This window comes from Sander lucioperca, chromosome 21 (genome assembly GCF_008315115.2).
Source record: "Sander lucioperca isolate FBNREF2018 chromosome 21, SLUC_FBN_1.2, whole genome shotgun sequence".
Taxonomy (NCBI): Eukaryota; Metazoa; Chordata; class Actinopteri; order Perciformes; family Percidae; genus Sander; species Sander lucioperca.
The window spans coordinates 3,765,024-3,780,487 of NC_050193.1; the positions used below are offsets into that span (position 1 = coordinate 3,765,024).

At 42.3% G+C, this 15,464-nt stretch overlaps 1 protein-coding gene across 6 annotated transcripts in view; it reads right to left on the reverse strand.

Moving 5' to 3' along the window:
• Window positions 1–274: 274 nt before the first annotated feature.
• znf385c (zinc finger protein 385C) overlaps window positions 275–15,464 on the reverse strand; it is a 151,454-nt gene continuing 136,264 nt past the window's right edge. For all 6 annotated transcript variants that reach the window (XM_035997012.1, XM_031312623.2, XM_031312621.2 and 3 more), the window contains 6 exons: window positions 12,996–13,215; window positions 7,351–7,719; window positions 7,045–7,232; window positions 5,596–5,694; window positions 4,970–5,059; window positions 275–3,457 (listed from right to left, as the gene is read on the reverse strand). In XM_035997012.1, the coding sequence (XP_035852905.1) occupies window positions 3,227–3,457; window positions 4,970–5,059; window positions 5,596–5,694; window positions 7,045–7,232; window positions 7,351–7,719; window positions 12,996–13,215 (1,197 nt within the window). In that variant the 3' untranslated portion in view covers window positions 275–3,226. The remainder of the gene's footprint in view (window positions 3,458–4,969; window positions 5,060–5,595; window positions 5,695–7,044; window positions 7,233–7,350; window positions 7,720–12,995; window positions 13,216–15,464) is intronic.

The window sequence follows — 15,464 nt, forward strand, 5'->3', positions numbered from 1 at the left end:
GTCACAAAGTTGTTTTCTGAAATGGCTGTGAAATGAGTATCTGTGGGTTGCCACGTGAACAGATGCAGTGAGGGTGTTACACACTTTTCAGAGTAGCCTGCACTTTCTGCACCTCTTCCTCAGGATCCTGAGTCAAAGTACTGCCTTCTGAGATGTTGCCATGAGACACACACACACACACACACACACACACACACACACACACACACACACACACACACACACACACACACACACACACACACACACACACACACAATCATTAAAACCATTCTTTACAAGTTCTAAAAGCTTTATTTTCCAAAATCCATCCTTTGTTCTCTCTATGGTACAGCACTGTAAGTTTTTTGTCAATCCATCCATGCGTACAGTGTTTCCTGCTCTCTAGAGAGCTGTGGAGGGATACCCTGAATGGATGGTCATGTTAGCATTGCTCAACCTGTCACCCCTGAGAAGGCCTGTCTAATGTGACTTTAGGATATTGTCCAAAAAGGCCTTGAATTACATCAATAATTCAGTCACCATCAACAAGGAGAAGAAAAAAAAGCTCATTCAAAAAAAAATTGTTTAAAATATTTTCTCTTGTACTTTAAAAAAACATGTCAGTAAAACCATGTAAATAAACAAAGAAAAAAAAGAAAGAAAGCAAAGCTTTTTTTACTCTCCCCTGTATGTCGTACAGAGCCTACAATAACATAATCTACTCTCTTCTATGATAGCAGTTCATTATGATACAGATAACAATAACTCTGATACAATCTCTATAGTTACTCTATGATTTCTACATATAATTTGCCTTCTCTAGATTCTTTATTTGAAAAATTCAGTTCTTTAGGTGAGAGTTCCCACTCAGCGATAAAAACAAACAAACAGTGAAGATTAAAGGCTGGCTGGTTCACTGAGTAGTGTGACTGGGGAGAATCACATCAGTATGGCCTCGCTTACCCAGAAAGACTTGGGGGTCCTTAAACAGAAATGTACATAGAATCAAAGGTTTTGTAGAAGCACTAGTACTCGATGGCAATTACAGGGTTTTTACGACAGATGGCACTGCTGCATCACAGACGACTACACATATTGCACAATGAGAAATGCAAAGGATTTGCTCCATTACTGTAATTTAAGAGTACACAATTTGGTGTGAGTGATGAAGGAAGGAGGATGCGTACGCTCCGAGTCCTTATGATACCTTGGCAACAGTTCATTTTGGCAGAGGGAGGGTTGAGTGTCAGTAGATATATCCTGTGTGGTGATAAAGGGGGGGGGAGACAGCACACGGGCATGAACAGCAATATGACAGTTGATGTTGCACTTGTGACACTTATCCCAAACACTTGTCTCTGATGTAACTAGGTATGTAGGTTTTGTTCAGTGGAAGTCATTCAAAAGTTCTCCACTAAAAAGTAAAACAGCAATGTCATATGGCGCTGAAGCACCCTCTCCGCAGCGCAAGAGCAGCTATAAATGGAACGGCTCAGCCCAGAGTCACAACATGTGGAGACGGACCATAAGCGTCAAGCATCAAGGGCAGCACTGACAGGACAACCCCTTATTTCAAATGACTCTTCACTGACAATTCAGAGTTGGCCCTTGGCTGTGTTGGACCACATAATACATTGTTACAGTTGTGTACAGTATAGAATAGATAAAGCCATTGACACACTAGAAACACATCATAAACATAAACATACTGAATGTATTGCTTTATATAGGAGACTCGTCTTAGTTATGGATGAACCATAATGTGATCATTCTCACCTGATTGTTTTTTTTTTTCTTCTTTCAAATTAAATTGACATGGGATTGTAAAAACATACACCTAGGGCAAAACACAGGCAAATATCAACACAATAGTCATTGCTTTTGTAAGTAAATCAGTTTTAAGGTGCTTTTAATGTGGTTGCCATGGCACTGTGCTTTGTTCCCTCCCACGCTGTGCGCAGACACTGCAACAGGATGTCAATCAAGAATTGGCTAACCTCCCCACCCACTGTCATCCAGACTTTCACTGAGCTCTAAAATCCCATCAAGTCTTCAAGCTATCCATTGTGTTTTCATTATGCATGTAATTGTGTGCGCGTGTGTTTGGAGTCGAGGATTCTTTCCGTGCTCCTCTTCATCATCATCTCATGCTGAGATAACGCCACAGAAAATCAAGGGCAACAGCGAGGTGACAGCGGGGTGAAGGAGGGAGGAAAAGAAAAATAGCAGTCACGAGGGGAAAGAAAATATGGCATTTTGCAAATGTAAGACATCCATGGCTACAAAAAGGTTTTCGTGCCGCTAGCTCGGTAAGAACATAATGTTCAAGTTGCATTGCACGAATGATGTACTGAAAAAATCATTCTGAAGACAGATTTACAAATTGAAACAAAGTCAAGTTGACATGCTGACCTTTACTGGACCTAATGAGTGCTTAATCCTGGGGATACAGGAAAAGAAAAAATCTTGAGGGCTGTGATTATGGCTGTGACTCAGAAATAAGTTTTCATTTGTACGAGTTAAGAGCTCTGGGAAAACAGCTAGAGGTGCAAAATGATGCTAACAGGTTTTAATATATGGTCAAACAGTATGTAGTTATAGCTTCACATACCACCCACAGGACTGTTTGATAATTGCCATATTCAAGATGAAACGTGACAGCAATTCACCTCAGATGGTCCTTTAAGTTTGATAGTTGAAAACACTGATCACTTAGACCGGCTTGTTCAGCCATACAGGAGGATGCCTCTGGTTCAGCTGCTTTAATGACCTATGATCCACCCACTTTCCATGAAACCCCCAAACCAATAAGTTAAAACGTTTTAAAAGAGCATCAAGTAAAGGGACCTTATTTTGTGGCAACCACACTAAACATACATCTAGTCTACATTTGTTCTCTAATAAATTACACAATAATATCCATAATCCAAACCAGGTTGACCCATGAAATGGCTATAAAAGCGGCCTCTGTGCACCAGTAACTGTCTGGAGGCCTGTCCTGCTCCTTAGGTCATGATAAGGGGAGCAGAAAGAAGGCATGATGGGGGATATTGGCCTTTATGATAGGAACAGCTCTCAGGCCTAATGGCCTCCTGAGCGTCAGGACTTGTGCACTCTTTCCATTGTAAGTCAGGCGGGCTGCATAGTTTGCGTGTGGCCTTTGTCATGTGGGTCACACTAAAGGAGGGTCTGGGGTTTTGTAAAGGGACAAGGATGGAGCTCAAATGGGAAGTGGATCAAGTCTTTAGTAGGGGGAGAAGATGATGGGTGTGTGTGTGGCCCGCAGTGGCCCCGGGGCAGGCCGAAACAGTGCAGGGCCCAGGAAGGGGGTCTGGATGAAGGTGGTGGTGCCCACTGGGTGGCGCAGAGCCAGTGGGTTAGTTGCCAATGTGCACAGAGTTGGCTGGGTGAGGGGGCTGGGCAGGAAGCCAGTTGTCAAGCTCTTGGTCAGCTGCTTCTGCAAGGCCAGTTTGGTCTGGAGAGGACAGGAGGGGGGACGGTGAGAAGTGAGAGAAGAACACAGTGAGGGCAAACATGCTTCCCAAACTTGTGGCCCTTGTTTGCACACATAGAGGAATGCATATTTTATACATTGCTCCATACTAAATACCATACACAACTGGATTCCTGATAGCTTGTTGCAACACTCACAGACAGATATACATAACAGGTTAAAACTAAGACTACAGTATGGACACAAATTAGCTTATTTCAGTCAGGCTTTAGTAAATGACAACCATTTACTTTACAAAATGTTCTTTAAAAGCGACCCTTTACTTACTTAACATAGAAACATGGGGTTGGCTTTGTCCGTCACTTTGGTAAATACCACAATACAGTGAGCCTCAGCAGCCGCTGCTATACAGCAGCAAATTCAAAATGCTTCGTCCTTGAATTTGTCAACAAAACCCAACGTCATAGTTACTGAATTAATCAAAAATGGACCATGAACCAAAAACTGAATTAATTTAAGCTGCAGATTGTATTATTAGTTTTCTCAACAGTGTAGTCTTTAGCTTCTTCCTCTTGTTATTTGCACCTGTAACAGAATTGTAAGCTCTGTGAGTGATTGGATGTTTCTTAATAGAAGAACCGTGGGTGTCATGGTTACCTTCTCCCCTGAAATATTTATATCCACAGCCTTGTACCTTTGACTTTTTATTTAGGAACCAGATACAGTATTTCATGGGAGAGTTTCATAGGTTCCATCAAAGTGCGTGAGTCACGTAACCTTAGAAATAGAATGAGAGTAGAAGAGACATTGAACTGTTTAGCGTGGTCATTTGACTAGTGCTAGAAATGGCAATTGTTGTTAGTTGTTATCAGTGGGGCCTTGAAGTGTGTCACACTCACTAGTTTGAGAACACTGTTTTGGCCTATCATTTAATGAACATAATTTGAGGACTTACCAATAGAAATTTGAAGCAATTAAATCCAGCAATCCTCAATTCCTCTGTGGCAGCAAGGCAACGGACATAGTGACAGAAGACGCCTCTCCATACTTAGTACTACTAAACTGCTTGTTTGTCACAAAACCTCAGTGAATCCGCGACTTGCCACAAGTCGGTTTATACGACAGTTCATGCGGAAGTTAGCCAGATACAACGGTAACAGTTCAATGGTAATGGCAGTGCAATTGCAACGGTACACTTAAAAATGTCTGTCACTCTGACCACCCTGTTCTGTTGATTTTAATGGGAATTTCCATTCTACTCTCATTCTATTTCTATGCACATGACATTGTCTATGGGAAAACATGTATGGGATTCTTCTTACAGAAACCAGGGGCCCCTGAAATAGCTATATATTGACACCCAGTAAAATTAGTAGCACCTCATGTAAAAATATTACTATCCCTATATATAATACAATATAAACATGGTTTCTTTATTATCTCTGCTCAGTCCCCTGCCCCGTGGCCAGGCCTAAAGTTATAAATCTGAAGCTCTCCAATCCAACCCCAGACTCGGCCTCTCCTGCCACTGACCTGCGAGGAGAGGGAGGTGAGATTGTACTGGCTGAACGCTTTCTTCATGGCAGACACAGCCACGCCTGCATAGCCACTCCATCTCACGTTCTGTAGGGTGGAGGAGGAGGAGGAGGAGGAGAAGAAGAGATGGGGAGGTGTGTATATGACAGGAGCAGAGAAGTGATTAATCTGGAGTGCTGATTCAGGGTGCTGTTGTCAGAGCTGGTCAGTTGGGGAGAGCAGGACTATTTTAGACCTGTCTCAGGGGTAGGGGACTGACTAAGTACAACAGTGTGCTTAACCTCTATGACACAGTACAGGCACACAAGCATGCTGCCTCAACGAGACATAGAAGCCCCTGAGCTCAATGTAATGAGATCTGTGAGTGTTTCTTAACTGTCTGTTGGGGCCAGGGTCAAATCAGTTAACTGTAACTGGAGATAAATTAAAACTGGTGTTTAAAAATGCATTAGTTTACAAGCTAGACTGAAACTATTCCAATGTTGGCACATGTGTACAGCTTGTTCGAGCATATCTGCTGTAGGAGAAAGGCAATTGTGTTTTGTTTGTCTTCCTTGAGTGTGTGTGCATGAAAATTTGCGTGACAGTGTTTTGTTTGTCTGTGTCTTTATGTTGAGACTTACCGCTAAGCTGGTGCTTGGCTGGCTCTTGCTGTGGGGGGTAAATTTGGGTTTGGGTGGTTTTCCAGCCAGCCTATCCTTGTGCCTTCTGCTATTCATGTGCTGCCGAGACCAGCAGAAATACAATCAACGAGCTAACAAGCATCTGTTGTACCACAGTGGAACAACTTCAAATGTTTTCTGCTGATTAATAATGGATACACATAGAGTATAACTGAAGTGCACAGAAATTACATCACATTACTTTCTACGGCTGCCATGCTATCTCCTTCTCTGGCTGCAGTACTAACAGGCTTATGTCCTTGTGGGATACAGGTTGTTTATTTAAGACCAGTGGAATGCATTTAAGGCTTTAAAGCAGCCTGGGTGCTCACACATGCCAGCATATCCTGTATCTTTTCCACATTCCACTCTAGCATATAGGCAAAGTTTCCAAGACAACCCCTTCACTCAGATGTAGTATTTAATGAACATCAAAAGGGGAGAAATTACATTCCCAACCGGGTTTGATGCCAACGTAACCAGAAAATTAAATACAGAAGGCATTAGTAGCTTGCAATAATGAGTGCCAAATAAATTCCTGCTCACCGAAGAGCTTTGCAGTTAGTTATAGCATCCAATGTTATCTGCCTAATATGGAAAAATAGCTGCTGCTTGAATGTACCCAGCACTTGTGAACCTGCTTTCAATGGCTTCATTCATGTGGCAGTAAATGAAAGTGCATCAAGGTGATATTACTTAAGTCTTTTGGATTATGTAAGGTATTTTAAATCCCATCATCCATATTTATCATTTTAATGAACATCATTTGTGATCACTTTTGTAATTGTAACATTGGAGGTCAGTCTGGTTTAAGTTCAAAGTGTAATATCTCTTCATGTGTAAAGTAATTGCTAACTACGTGCAGGCAGTTCTGTTTTCGGATTAATTCTGTGGCCACATCATCTGTCTGTGGAGGAGAGGTAATTATATGCAACATTTCGCCACTGCCTGATGTGATTGGACTGGAGTGCTTTTCCCTGCAAAGTCAACAGTACTTTAATGCACTTTTGAACAAAATCCTATCAGGTTAGCAACACTCTCACTTAGTATGCCTTGACAAATCTGCACGACTTCTCATCTTTCATTTTTATACTGCGCAGGAAGGAGAGAATAGTCCCACAGTGATAGCTCTTGCTGTTTTGACCTCCTACTCGGATACTTTACAGCCATAAAGTTCTGATGTCTTCTGTGGTGCTAAAAGTTTAATAAGGTCATAAGTTTGGTATGTTGCCACTGCTTCACAATACACATTTCTGTCCATTTCTCTATCAGATTATACCAGCTAAAAATTAAACCAGTTTTTCTTTCACAATGGCCAATAAAATCCATAATGTAAATAGTACATTAAATAGTTAACTAGACATAAATATGCAACATAACCTAAATATTCAGGTTTCTTTTGACACTTACCTGGCTAAGCTGGGTCTCAGAGTTCACAAAAATCTCACACACTTCACACTGATAGTTCTTGCTTGGCACCCCGACACTGCCTTTGCTAGCCAGCCTCTTGCTCTTGCAGCCCGCACGAGCTGCCACCACCTTCCCCCTGCGCCGAGGCAGAACACTGTGACCTTCCAGCATCAGTTTGTGCTTTGTACCTGGTGGAGAGAGTAGATAGCTGGCAGGTTTGTTGCGGTTCACATTATATAATATTACAGGCATTTGTGTGATGCTCAGATGTTCGACCAACCAGTAACAAATGTAAAAGCCTTTTACCGCTGTTATGTGCTTCCAGTTGGGAGATGGAGTTGACTGTGACTTTACAGACAGGACAATGGAGGTGAGCCTTGCTCTTCTTGGGGTCCTTGTCCTCATCTGTACGTGGCTCGTCCTTTATGCTGGACGTGTCTGCCTGGCTGCCTGACTCAGTGATGGGGCCCACCGCCTCGATAGCCTCTGGGACTTCAGGGGCACTGGTGTCTGAGGCAGTCTCTGAGAGCTGTGAGGAAGGCGAAATCTGAGGAGGGGAAAGGGTGACCAACTCTACAGAGGAAACCTCGGATACTGGCGTCAGCATAACTGAGTTCCTGGGACTCTCCTCAAGCTTTGCCTCCAGGTTGGCTGGTTCTTGGTCAGACTGAAGACCTGCATAAAGAGGATGAAAGGATAACATCAGCAAACTGTGGTTCGTTTAAACCTGCAATAATTCATTTCTTTTGGCCACTTGGTGGCAGCGGAAACAAGCTGTGAACACAACATTGACATTATCTTTTAAGTTGATATCGGGACCTTGTTAGCAGTTGCTTGTTTACACATCCAGCAGTTATGGAACAACAATATCATTAACTATGTTCAACAGCTAGTCGCTAACTGTGTCTGCCTGCTATTTGGTGCTGAGCAGGTAGTGTACAGTGGGTTTTTAGAGCTTTTTCTCTGAAAACATCCGCCTGCTGCAGCTGAAAACGACACTATGAGAGCTGTGAGAGTGAATCAAAACACTCGCTCTAAAGTGTGGGTTACGAAAATAATGTAACAAGTTATGTAAGTTATTACTTTTTGGTTCAGTAATTAGTGGTAATGTAATTACTTTTCCAAAATGTAATGAGTAGTTGATTACATTTTTCAAGTCACTTGTCCAACACTAATTATAAGCTTTTTCTATTGCAGGTAATATTAACACCAACTGAGCATTATGTCTGAAAAAAATGAGCCTGAATAAATCTCCTTGCATGCTTAATCAGCAAAACACTCTATAGATTGACTGAATGTCTTAAGTGCAAATATAAAGTCGGCTGAATAATCTACAAATAACCATTACTCTTTTCATACATTATTGGAGCCAACATTAGAGTGCTTTTCAAGTGCTAGCTTTGTGCCATTTTCTGATATAGTATCAGCCTTTTGTTTTAAACCATGTGGATTAGTGTTGGTTTGGGCAAGTAAATGCCATCAGTTCCCTCCCTCCCTCCCTCCCTCCCTCCCTTCTCCAGTCCATTTCCCTTACTATTCAAATATCAAGTGGACCCGGAGTCTCAGTCAATATAAACAAACCTATCGACTGCCAGGCCTGGGCCGATAAGTCACTGGAGTTCCATTACACATCTCCCCTTCACCCCATTGCCCTCCCGAGGGAGTCACACACTTCACCCCAGAGCACTGTGCGCTACGCTTGCTGAATATCTCCATTTCATTTAGTGCGCTTTATCCCCGCACACACGCACAACCCTCTTCTACGCAACTCTGCTCCATTGATTTTCCCTTTTACGTCTCAGAGTAAATTCATCATTGGAGATAAGGGTCTTCCTCTCATTCCCGCTTTAAAGAAAAAATAACCTATATAGGAGCAAGATTAGACAGTCCCCTCGCTGTAATGAGAGTGACCCCTGAGGAATTTGAGCTCCTCTGTTGGAGGTTGGGAGCAGGGTATGATCCTGAGCTTATGTGAAAGACAGGGCCACCTGAGAAGTCTCTGGAGGGGAGTGATATTGATCAATGGATTTAGCAGGAACCTTTCAGAGGAAGACATGGAGGCTGGTAGGAGTCAAAGCCCTCAAAAATCCAAAGACCTCATTCGACAAAGAATCATTTTAGCTATCCCTGCTGTGTTCAAGATATCCTCTTTTTTGTTTAAAAGCTCAAACTTGAACAGCTAGAAATCCACCTGTAAATCTTGTACTGAAATTAGTGCTGAAAGTATTAGTCCATTAATCAAGCAGTCACCAGAAAATGTTGATTATCATTTCAGTCATTTAACAAAGCTACAGTGCCAAACAGGCATTTTACAGACTGGAAAGATTTATTGATTATTTGAAAAACAACCAACATATTAATTGATAATGGAAATAATTGTCAGTTGGAGCCCTGATGGAAAGCTGTGAAAAGAGTTGTTTTTTGGTCAAACATCCTGTGGATCTGATAAAAAGTTTGATAAATACCAAGACTATTCCACCATCTTCCCTAAAAAAAGGCTTGTCTGTCCACTTGTTAGTTGTTCCACTTGCTCTCTCATCATCTAGATGATGAGAGAAACTGCCACCAACATTGGCAAACTGTCAGACCAAAGGCCAGCATATTGACAATGCCAACAGGGCCTCTGTGGGTAGAACTACACAGCAGCAAATTATGGATATTTGGATCAATGTTATGCAGGCAATCATCAGTGTTCTTTAACATGAAAAGAATTAAATCCATGTTTTAACAGTTCAATTAAATCTGACAGACTTTTAGAGTGAAAACACATCTGAAGAGATCTCAATTCAGCAGATTGATCCGTTGAGAACTTTAACCACAGCCAAACAGCAAATGAATATGAATGTCGGACTCATTATGCACACGCTCACATACACATACAGACACCGGGCACTCGGTTTAGCAGGCAAGCGCTGATCCAAGGCAGCCTCAGAACATAAACAACTTCCCGGGGGGAAAATCCTCTCTTTAAATCATCATTACTGCAGTGACAGACAGAGTCCCTGTAAAAACGGTTTCAACAGCGGAGTCAATCAAAGCAGAGGGTGATTGATGCTTGTCACGATTGATGCAGTCCCTCTGTCTCTGGGCACCAGCATGCTGCTCTCTCACTTGACATTTGCTATGTACTCACTCCCTCCTTTATTGGTTCGGCACATGGTTAATAAGGATCGATTAGTCCCTTCGTGGGATTAAAAACGTTGTCCCTGCTCTTCCATGTCTCCCTCCTGTATGTATGAATTGTTATATGACAAAATATCTGTAGAAAGTAAGAGATGCTGGAAAGTTTTGCTGTATAGATATAGAATTTAGATTTGTGTGACAGTATGGCAACATGGGACATTTGTTGGTAGTTTAAAGTAGTTAAACTGACAACATATAGGCCGTCCCCATTGGTGTTGAAGTTGCATTGGTACTTACATTGGCAGTTCAAGGTCCTGTGTTTGCGTCTGGCCCATGTTCATATTGCTATTACATTTATATAGGTGTTCTGCTATTTCTCTTAACTATTTTGTGACAAGGTCTAAATCTTAATTACCTGGTCCATTCCACTGTGGCACTCTCACTCAAAACTTACACTGTTTTATATGTATCGTAAAAAAAGTGCACTTTGAACAACATCCAGAAACTCACAGTCAAAAGGTGGTATATGAATGGTAGCTGCCTTCTGTGTCTATGTGCATTAGTAGATATTTTAATGGTGCTGAAGAGGCTAACCTTGTTGCTCTACAGTCTGTTTATTCTGAACCAGACAGCTCAGAGGAACAGCCAACAGGTGTGTTATTGGTTGATGATGGCAGACAATGTGGGCATTACCCTCAGACAGCTCCCCACCAGCCTTCAGTTTCATGGCAGACATTACTCATTTCATAGAGTGTTAATTTGGAGCGCTATTCCATTACAGGTTGGCATTGTGGTGCATGCCACCACTGGCTCGCACTGCTGCATTTCAATTTCACATTAGGCCAATCACACAATTGGGCTTATTAAAGAGTGTTCCTCCTCACAAAATTGCCTTGGAACTGTAAAATTATTCACAGCATAAAAACTATGACTTATCTACTTTCTTTCTCCTCTGACCCCCCTTTCCATCCATGTTCTTTCTCTCTTATTCCTCTCTCTCTCTCCTTCATTCTTTCTTCTTATCTTTCATTTTCCACTTAGGATCTCGTTTCGTCTCCACTGCTGCTTCCCTCTTTCAGAGCTCCCCTTTGCAACAGTGGAATATTAAAATGAGATTTGATGAGAGTGTTATCAGGCTCCCAGTCTTTTGTCCACTTTCTCCTTTCTGAAGGAGACTCTTAGTGCTCAAGGCAAAAAGTGTGCATGTGTGTGTGTGTGTGTGTGCGCGCATGTGTGTGCGTGTGTGTGTCCACATGCACATAAGCATGTCTATAAGGGGGTTGGGGGTAAAGTACAAACTGTCTCCCTCTCCTCCCACCACCTTTATATCTCTTCTCTGATATTCCATCTGGCATCCAAGCGCATTTTGAAATTGTGCTCCGATAGTGATCTTCTGCCGGGGCAAGGGAAGTGGAGGGGAGGATAGAGTTGGAAAGTAGAAGAGAGGGAGGGAAAACTGCTTTCCACTGCCATCACTTTGGATGGATAAATGAAAAGTGTGGACCTAGACCAGTGCAACATGAGAAGGTAATGTGCTCACTCTGTAGTCAAAATGCCATCAAAGCAATTTGTGCTCTCCATGCTAAAGTTGCGGCCAAAAGTCAACATTCGTATTTTGCTGACAGAAAACCAATGCACTCCTCTTTCTTTATCAAAAGTTAAAATGTCTATATTTACACCATCAATGTGAAACCATTTGAATGGTTTGTAAAAGAAGATGAGTGCCTTTGATTTGTTTCAAATTTATTTTGACAGCCCCGCAAATGAAAACTCTTACCACTATTTTTCTCCCTCTCCACTCTGTGTCGTTTTTTCATGCTGCACAAATACACCAATTCTGCTTCTACAACTAGCCTCTCTATCTAACCGAGATAGATAGGAGAGCAAGGGAATCAGGCAGTGGAAATTAAGAGGCAAGGGGGGTAAAAACGACCCCAGTGAGGCTTTGATTGATCTCTGCAAGCCCCTTTATTTACACAACATCTCACAATCCCACAGCTTCGGGGTCCACAATCTATCGCAATGCACAGAGGACGAGGGCCAGGTCAAAGAGGTTTTAGGGAGTACAGTGTCGGTTGAAATTGCTAAGTTTTGATTGCACAGAAATACAGAGGGGATAGGAGGGTGAGAGGGTGAACTATAAGGTGTACAGAACATGTTAACTTAAAGAGTAACATAATGGAGCAGAGGGAAAGCGAAAACCAAGAGAAAGGAGCCCAGATATGGAGGAGGAGGACGAAAGCTGTCAATGATGTAAAAGTAGGTTTGGATTGGTAGTCTCGCTTTGCCAGACCTTCCTCCACAACGCTGCAGAAGAAGGTCTGGCTAGTCCACACAGCATTCCGGGATGGGTGAAAAACCTGCTCTAGTTTATTGGCATTTCTTTAAACCAATCACAATCGTCATGGGCGGCACTAAGCGCCCGACAGAGCCAAGATGCTGCTGCAAAATAGCCTCGGGAAGGAACTTATTTTGGTGGAACATGTGTACTTTCAAAAGTTGTTTTAGTCGTGCAACAGAAAACTCAGATTGGACATATATTCTAGCTAGCTGTCTGGATTTACCCTGCAGAGATCTGAGGAGCAGTTAACCATAGTCCTCATAAATCGACCAGAGTTTAAAATTCCAACACAAAGAATACGGAAGGTACCGGAAATCTGGGCGAAAGGACCATGATCCGGCGGAATTTCCGGCAGCACCGGAGCAATCCCGGAAGTGGAATGTCGTGGATATAGACTAGTGGCGGGGTTTAGAAAGACGAAATGAAGTAGAAGGGGGAACCAAAGCTTTATACAGTGATCATCAAGAGATGCTTTCTGTTTACGTACTTGCTCCCTCCACTAAGCTTGTATCCATGAGTGCGGGAAGAACTGCATCGGATGTGGACATCTTGCTCCTGTCCCGATCTCGTTCCCGGTCTCTTTCACGGTCTCTTTCCCTTCCTGTGGATGAGGCCTCCCCAGCTCGTCGCTGCCTGTTCTTCTGGGCCTCCATGGCTTTGAGCTTCCGGGCGTGCTTGTGGCCCTTATAGTGGGCCTCTGCTTGGTTCTGCAGGAAAATGAGAGAAAACCAGGTCAGGAGGGAAAAGCAGAAAGGAGTGACTCAATGCATTATCTGCTGGAAAGACTGAGCACACGTGCAATAAATGTTAAAATGCACGCCTTTATATTCACCCTATTGCAGGCTTACACAGGATGCAAAGACGAGAGTCTGTTTCCACCTGATAACAGCGCTGGCACATTGGGAGGCCAGAGGTATAATTGCATGTGTAATATGCAACAAGAGAGAGGATCCCATCTCCACAACTACCCTGTTAATGTGCACTGTGAGAGTCAGCCTCTGCATATCCTAGACACGTGGCAACACATACACACATCTGAGCACTCACACAAACCCACAAATACAAATCAGACGCAAAACACATTCTGACTGACTGCAATGCAGCAATAAACACGTTCACACAAATTACCCTCTGGGTGGATCGAGATTTACCTTCACATTCTCATCATTCTCACGGCCCTGTTCAATCCGAGAACAAAGCCCCTGTTGTCAGAGCAAGCGTGGATACATAGGAATAGCAGAGAAATCAATACAGAGATCAGTCATTAAAAGCTAAAACAACCTCCGGGGATCAGCGCTCATCAGCTCCTGGCCTGGATAGAACATAGTTATAGAGGGAAGGAGCAGAACTAGAACCCGGCTAAATGAGCTCCAATTTAAATGTAAAGTGTGAAAAATGTAAATGTCCCCAAATAACACAAATTATAGAGAATAGTAATATGGACATTTTCATACCCTCAATATTTAAGAGTTAATGGAGGAAGGATTAAGAATAAAATAGCCTTTTTCCAATAGGTGTATGTTTTGCTATGTGGAGCAAGGTAAGTCTTTCTGCCAAGAGTGCAATGCTCCGAGCCCTTATTCAGTTTTAATTCCCCGAGAAATAAATCATGCAAATCCTCAGGGACAAAACAAGTTGAGTAACGAGACTGGACTTCATTTTCAAGTGCTCCTAAGTGAGGAATAAGAACGCAGAAATGACTAAAAGACCGTTTCAGTAGGAGCAAAATGTGGATTTTTTTCTGATTACCTGAGCATCAAGAATACATATCACATAAGCAATAAATGCGATTAGTGCTTGTGCTGTGTTAGTGCACAGATACAAGGTTCCAGGCGCACATACATGCACCACCACTGCCACCAGTCTTATGTGTTAGCTCTATGTAAACATTAGCAGTCTGGGGATGAAGTTAAACAGGTACACTTCACATTAGCGAGCCTAATGGTGGGATATAGCGAAGACCTATGAATAATGTGACTGTCAAAGCATCTGTAAAAACAACTTGAATACTTCAGCACATCGTGTGACTGATCTGCCGTGAAAAGGCTTCAGAGATTAGCGTGATGTGACGAATTCAGCCAGCGCCTTCTCTATCACCAGTCTCTCCGTCCAATTCAGTCTCAGTGGAGGCAAAATGACAAGGTGTGAAATGAGCTTTGGTTTTCACATCACCATGCCGGCCAGCAGGATACAGTACTCTTCTAAGAGATTCCTCATTGTCCGGTGATTAAGCAATCCTACGGCTAAAAGTGAACACTGGACTACAGTATATCTGGTGCATAGACATTATGTCTGGTGGGTGTGGAACATGTCCCCCCATAGCTCTGAAATGGCACTGAATCATCTCTCCCAATAATGACTTGCTTGTAGCAAAAATAATAAAAAGGCATAATAAAAATCAAATGGATCTGTCAATTGGTGTGCTTAATTAATTCAACAATCGCTGAGCTGCCTGGTTTGATTGTAGAGGTGCATGTTTCCCCTTAAGTCACTACAAACGTTCAGATTGGTGGTAACAAATATTGCCTTTAATAAATTTGCCAGACACAGTTGTCTCTGGGATATTTGCAGCACTCTGGTATAAATATTTGTAGCTTGATTATGTTCTATCTATGTTATCACGATGTAAAATTTTAAATATGATGAACAAGAGAAAAGACATCAAATAATCTTGCATAATCATCCATGTGCTTTCAATTAAACACACACACAAACAACAAAAGCCCTCCTGTCGCCTTGACCGGAAATTTAAATAAACAACAAAATAAAAAATATGAGTGAAATAACTGATGATCCACATTAGCATGCAAAATGCTGTATTGGCGACACCTCTTCAAACTATTTAATTTCCATTTTTGGACTAAAATAAAGGCTTTTTAGTTTCACAGTAGAAAGGCCCAAGGAAACCAGAGGGCACTCAGGTCCCTCAGGTGTTCCTCTAGTGTGACATTAAAGG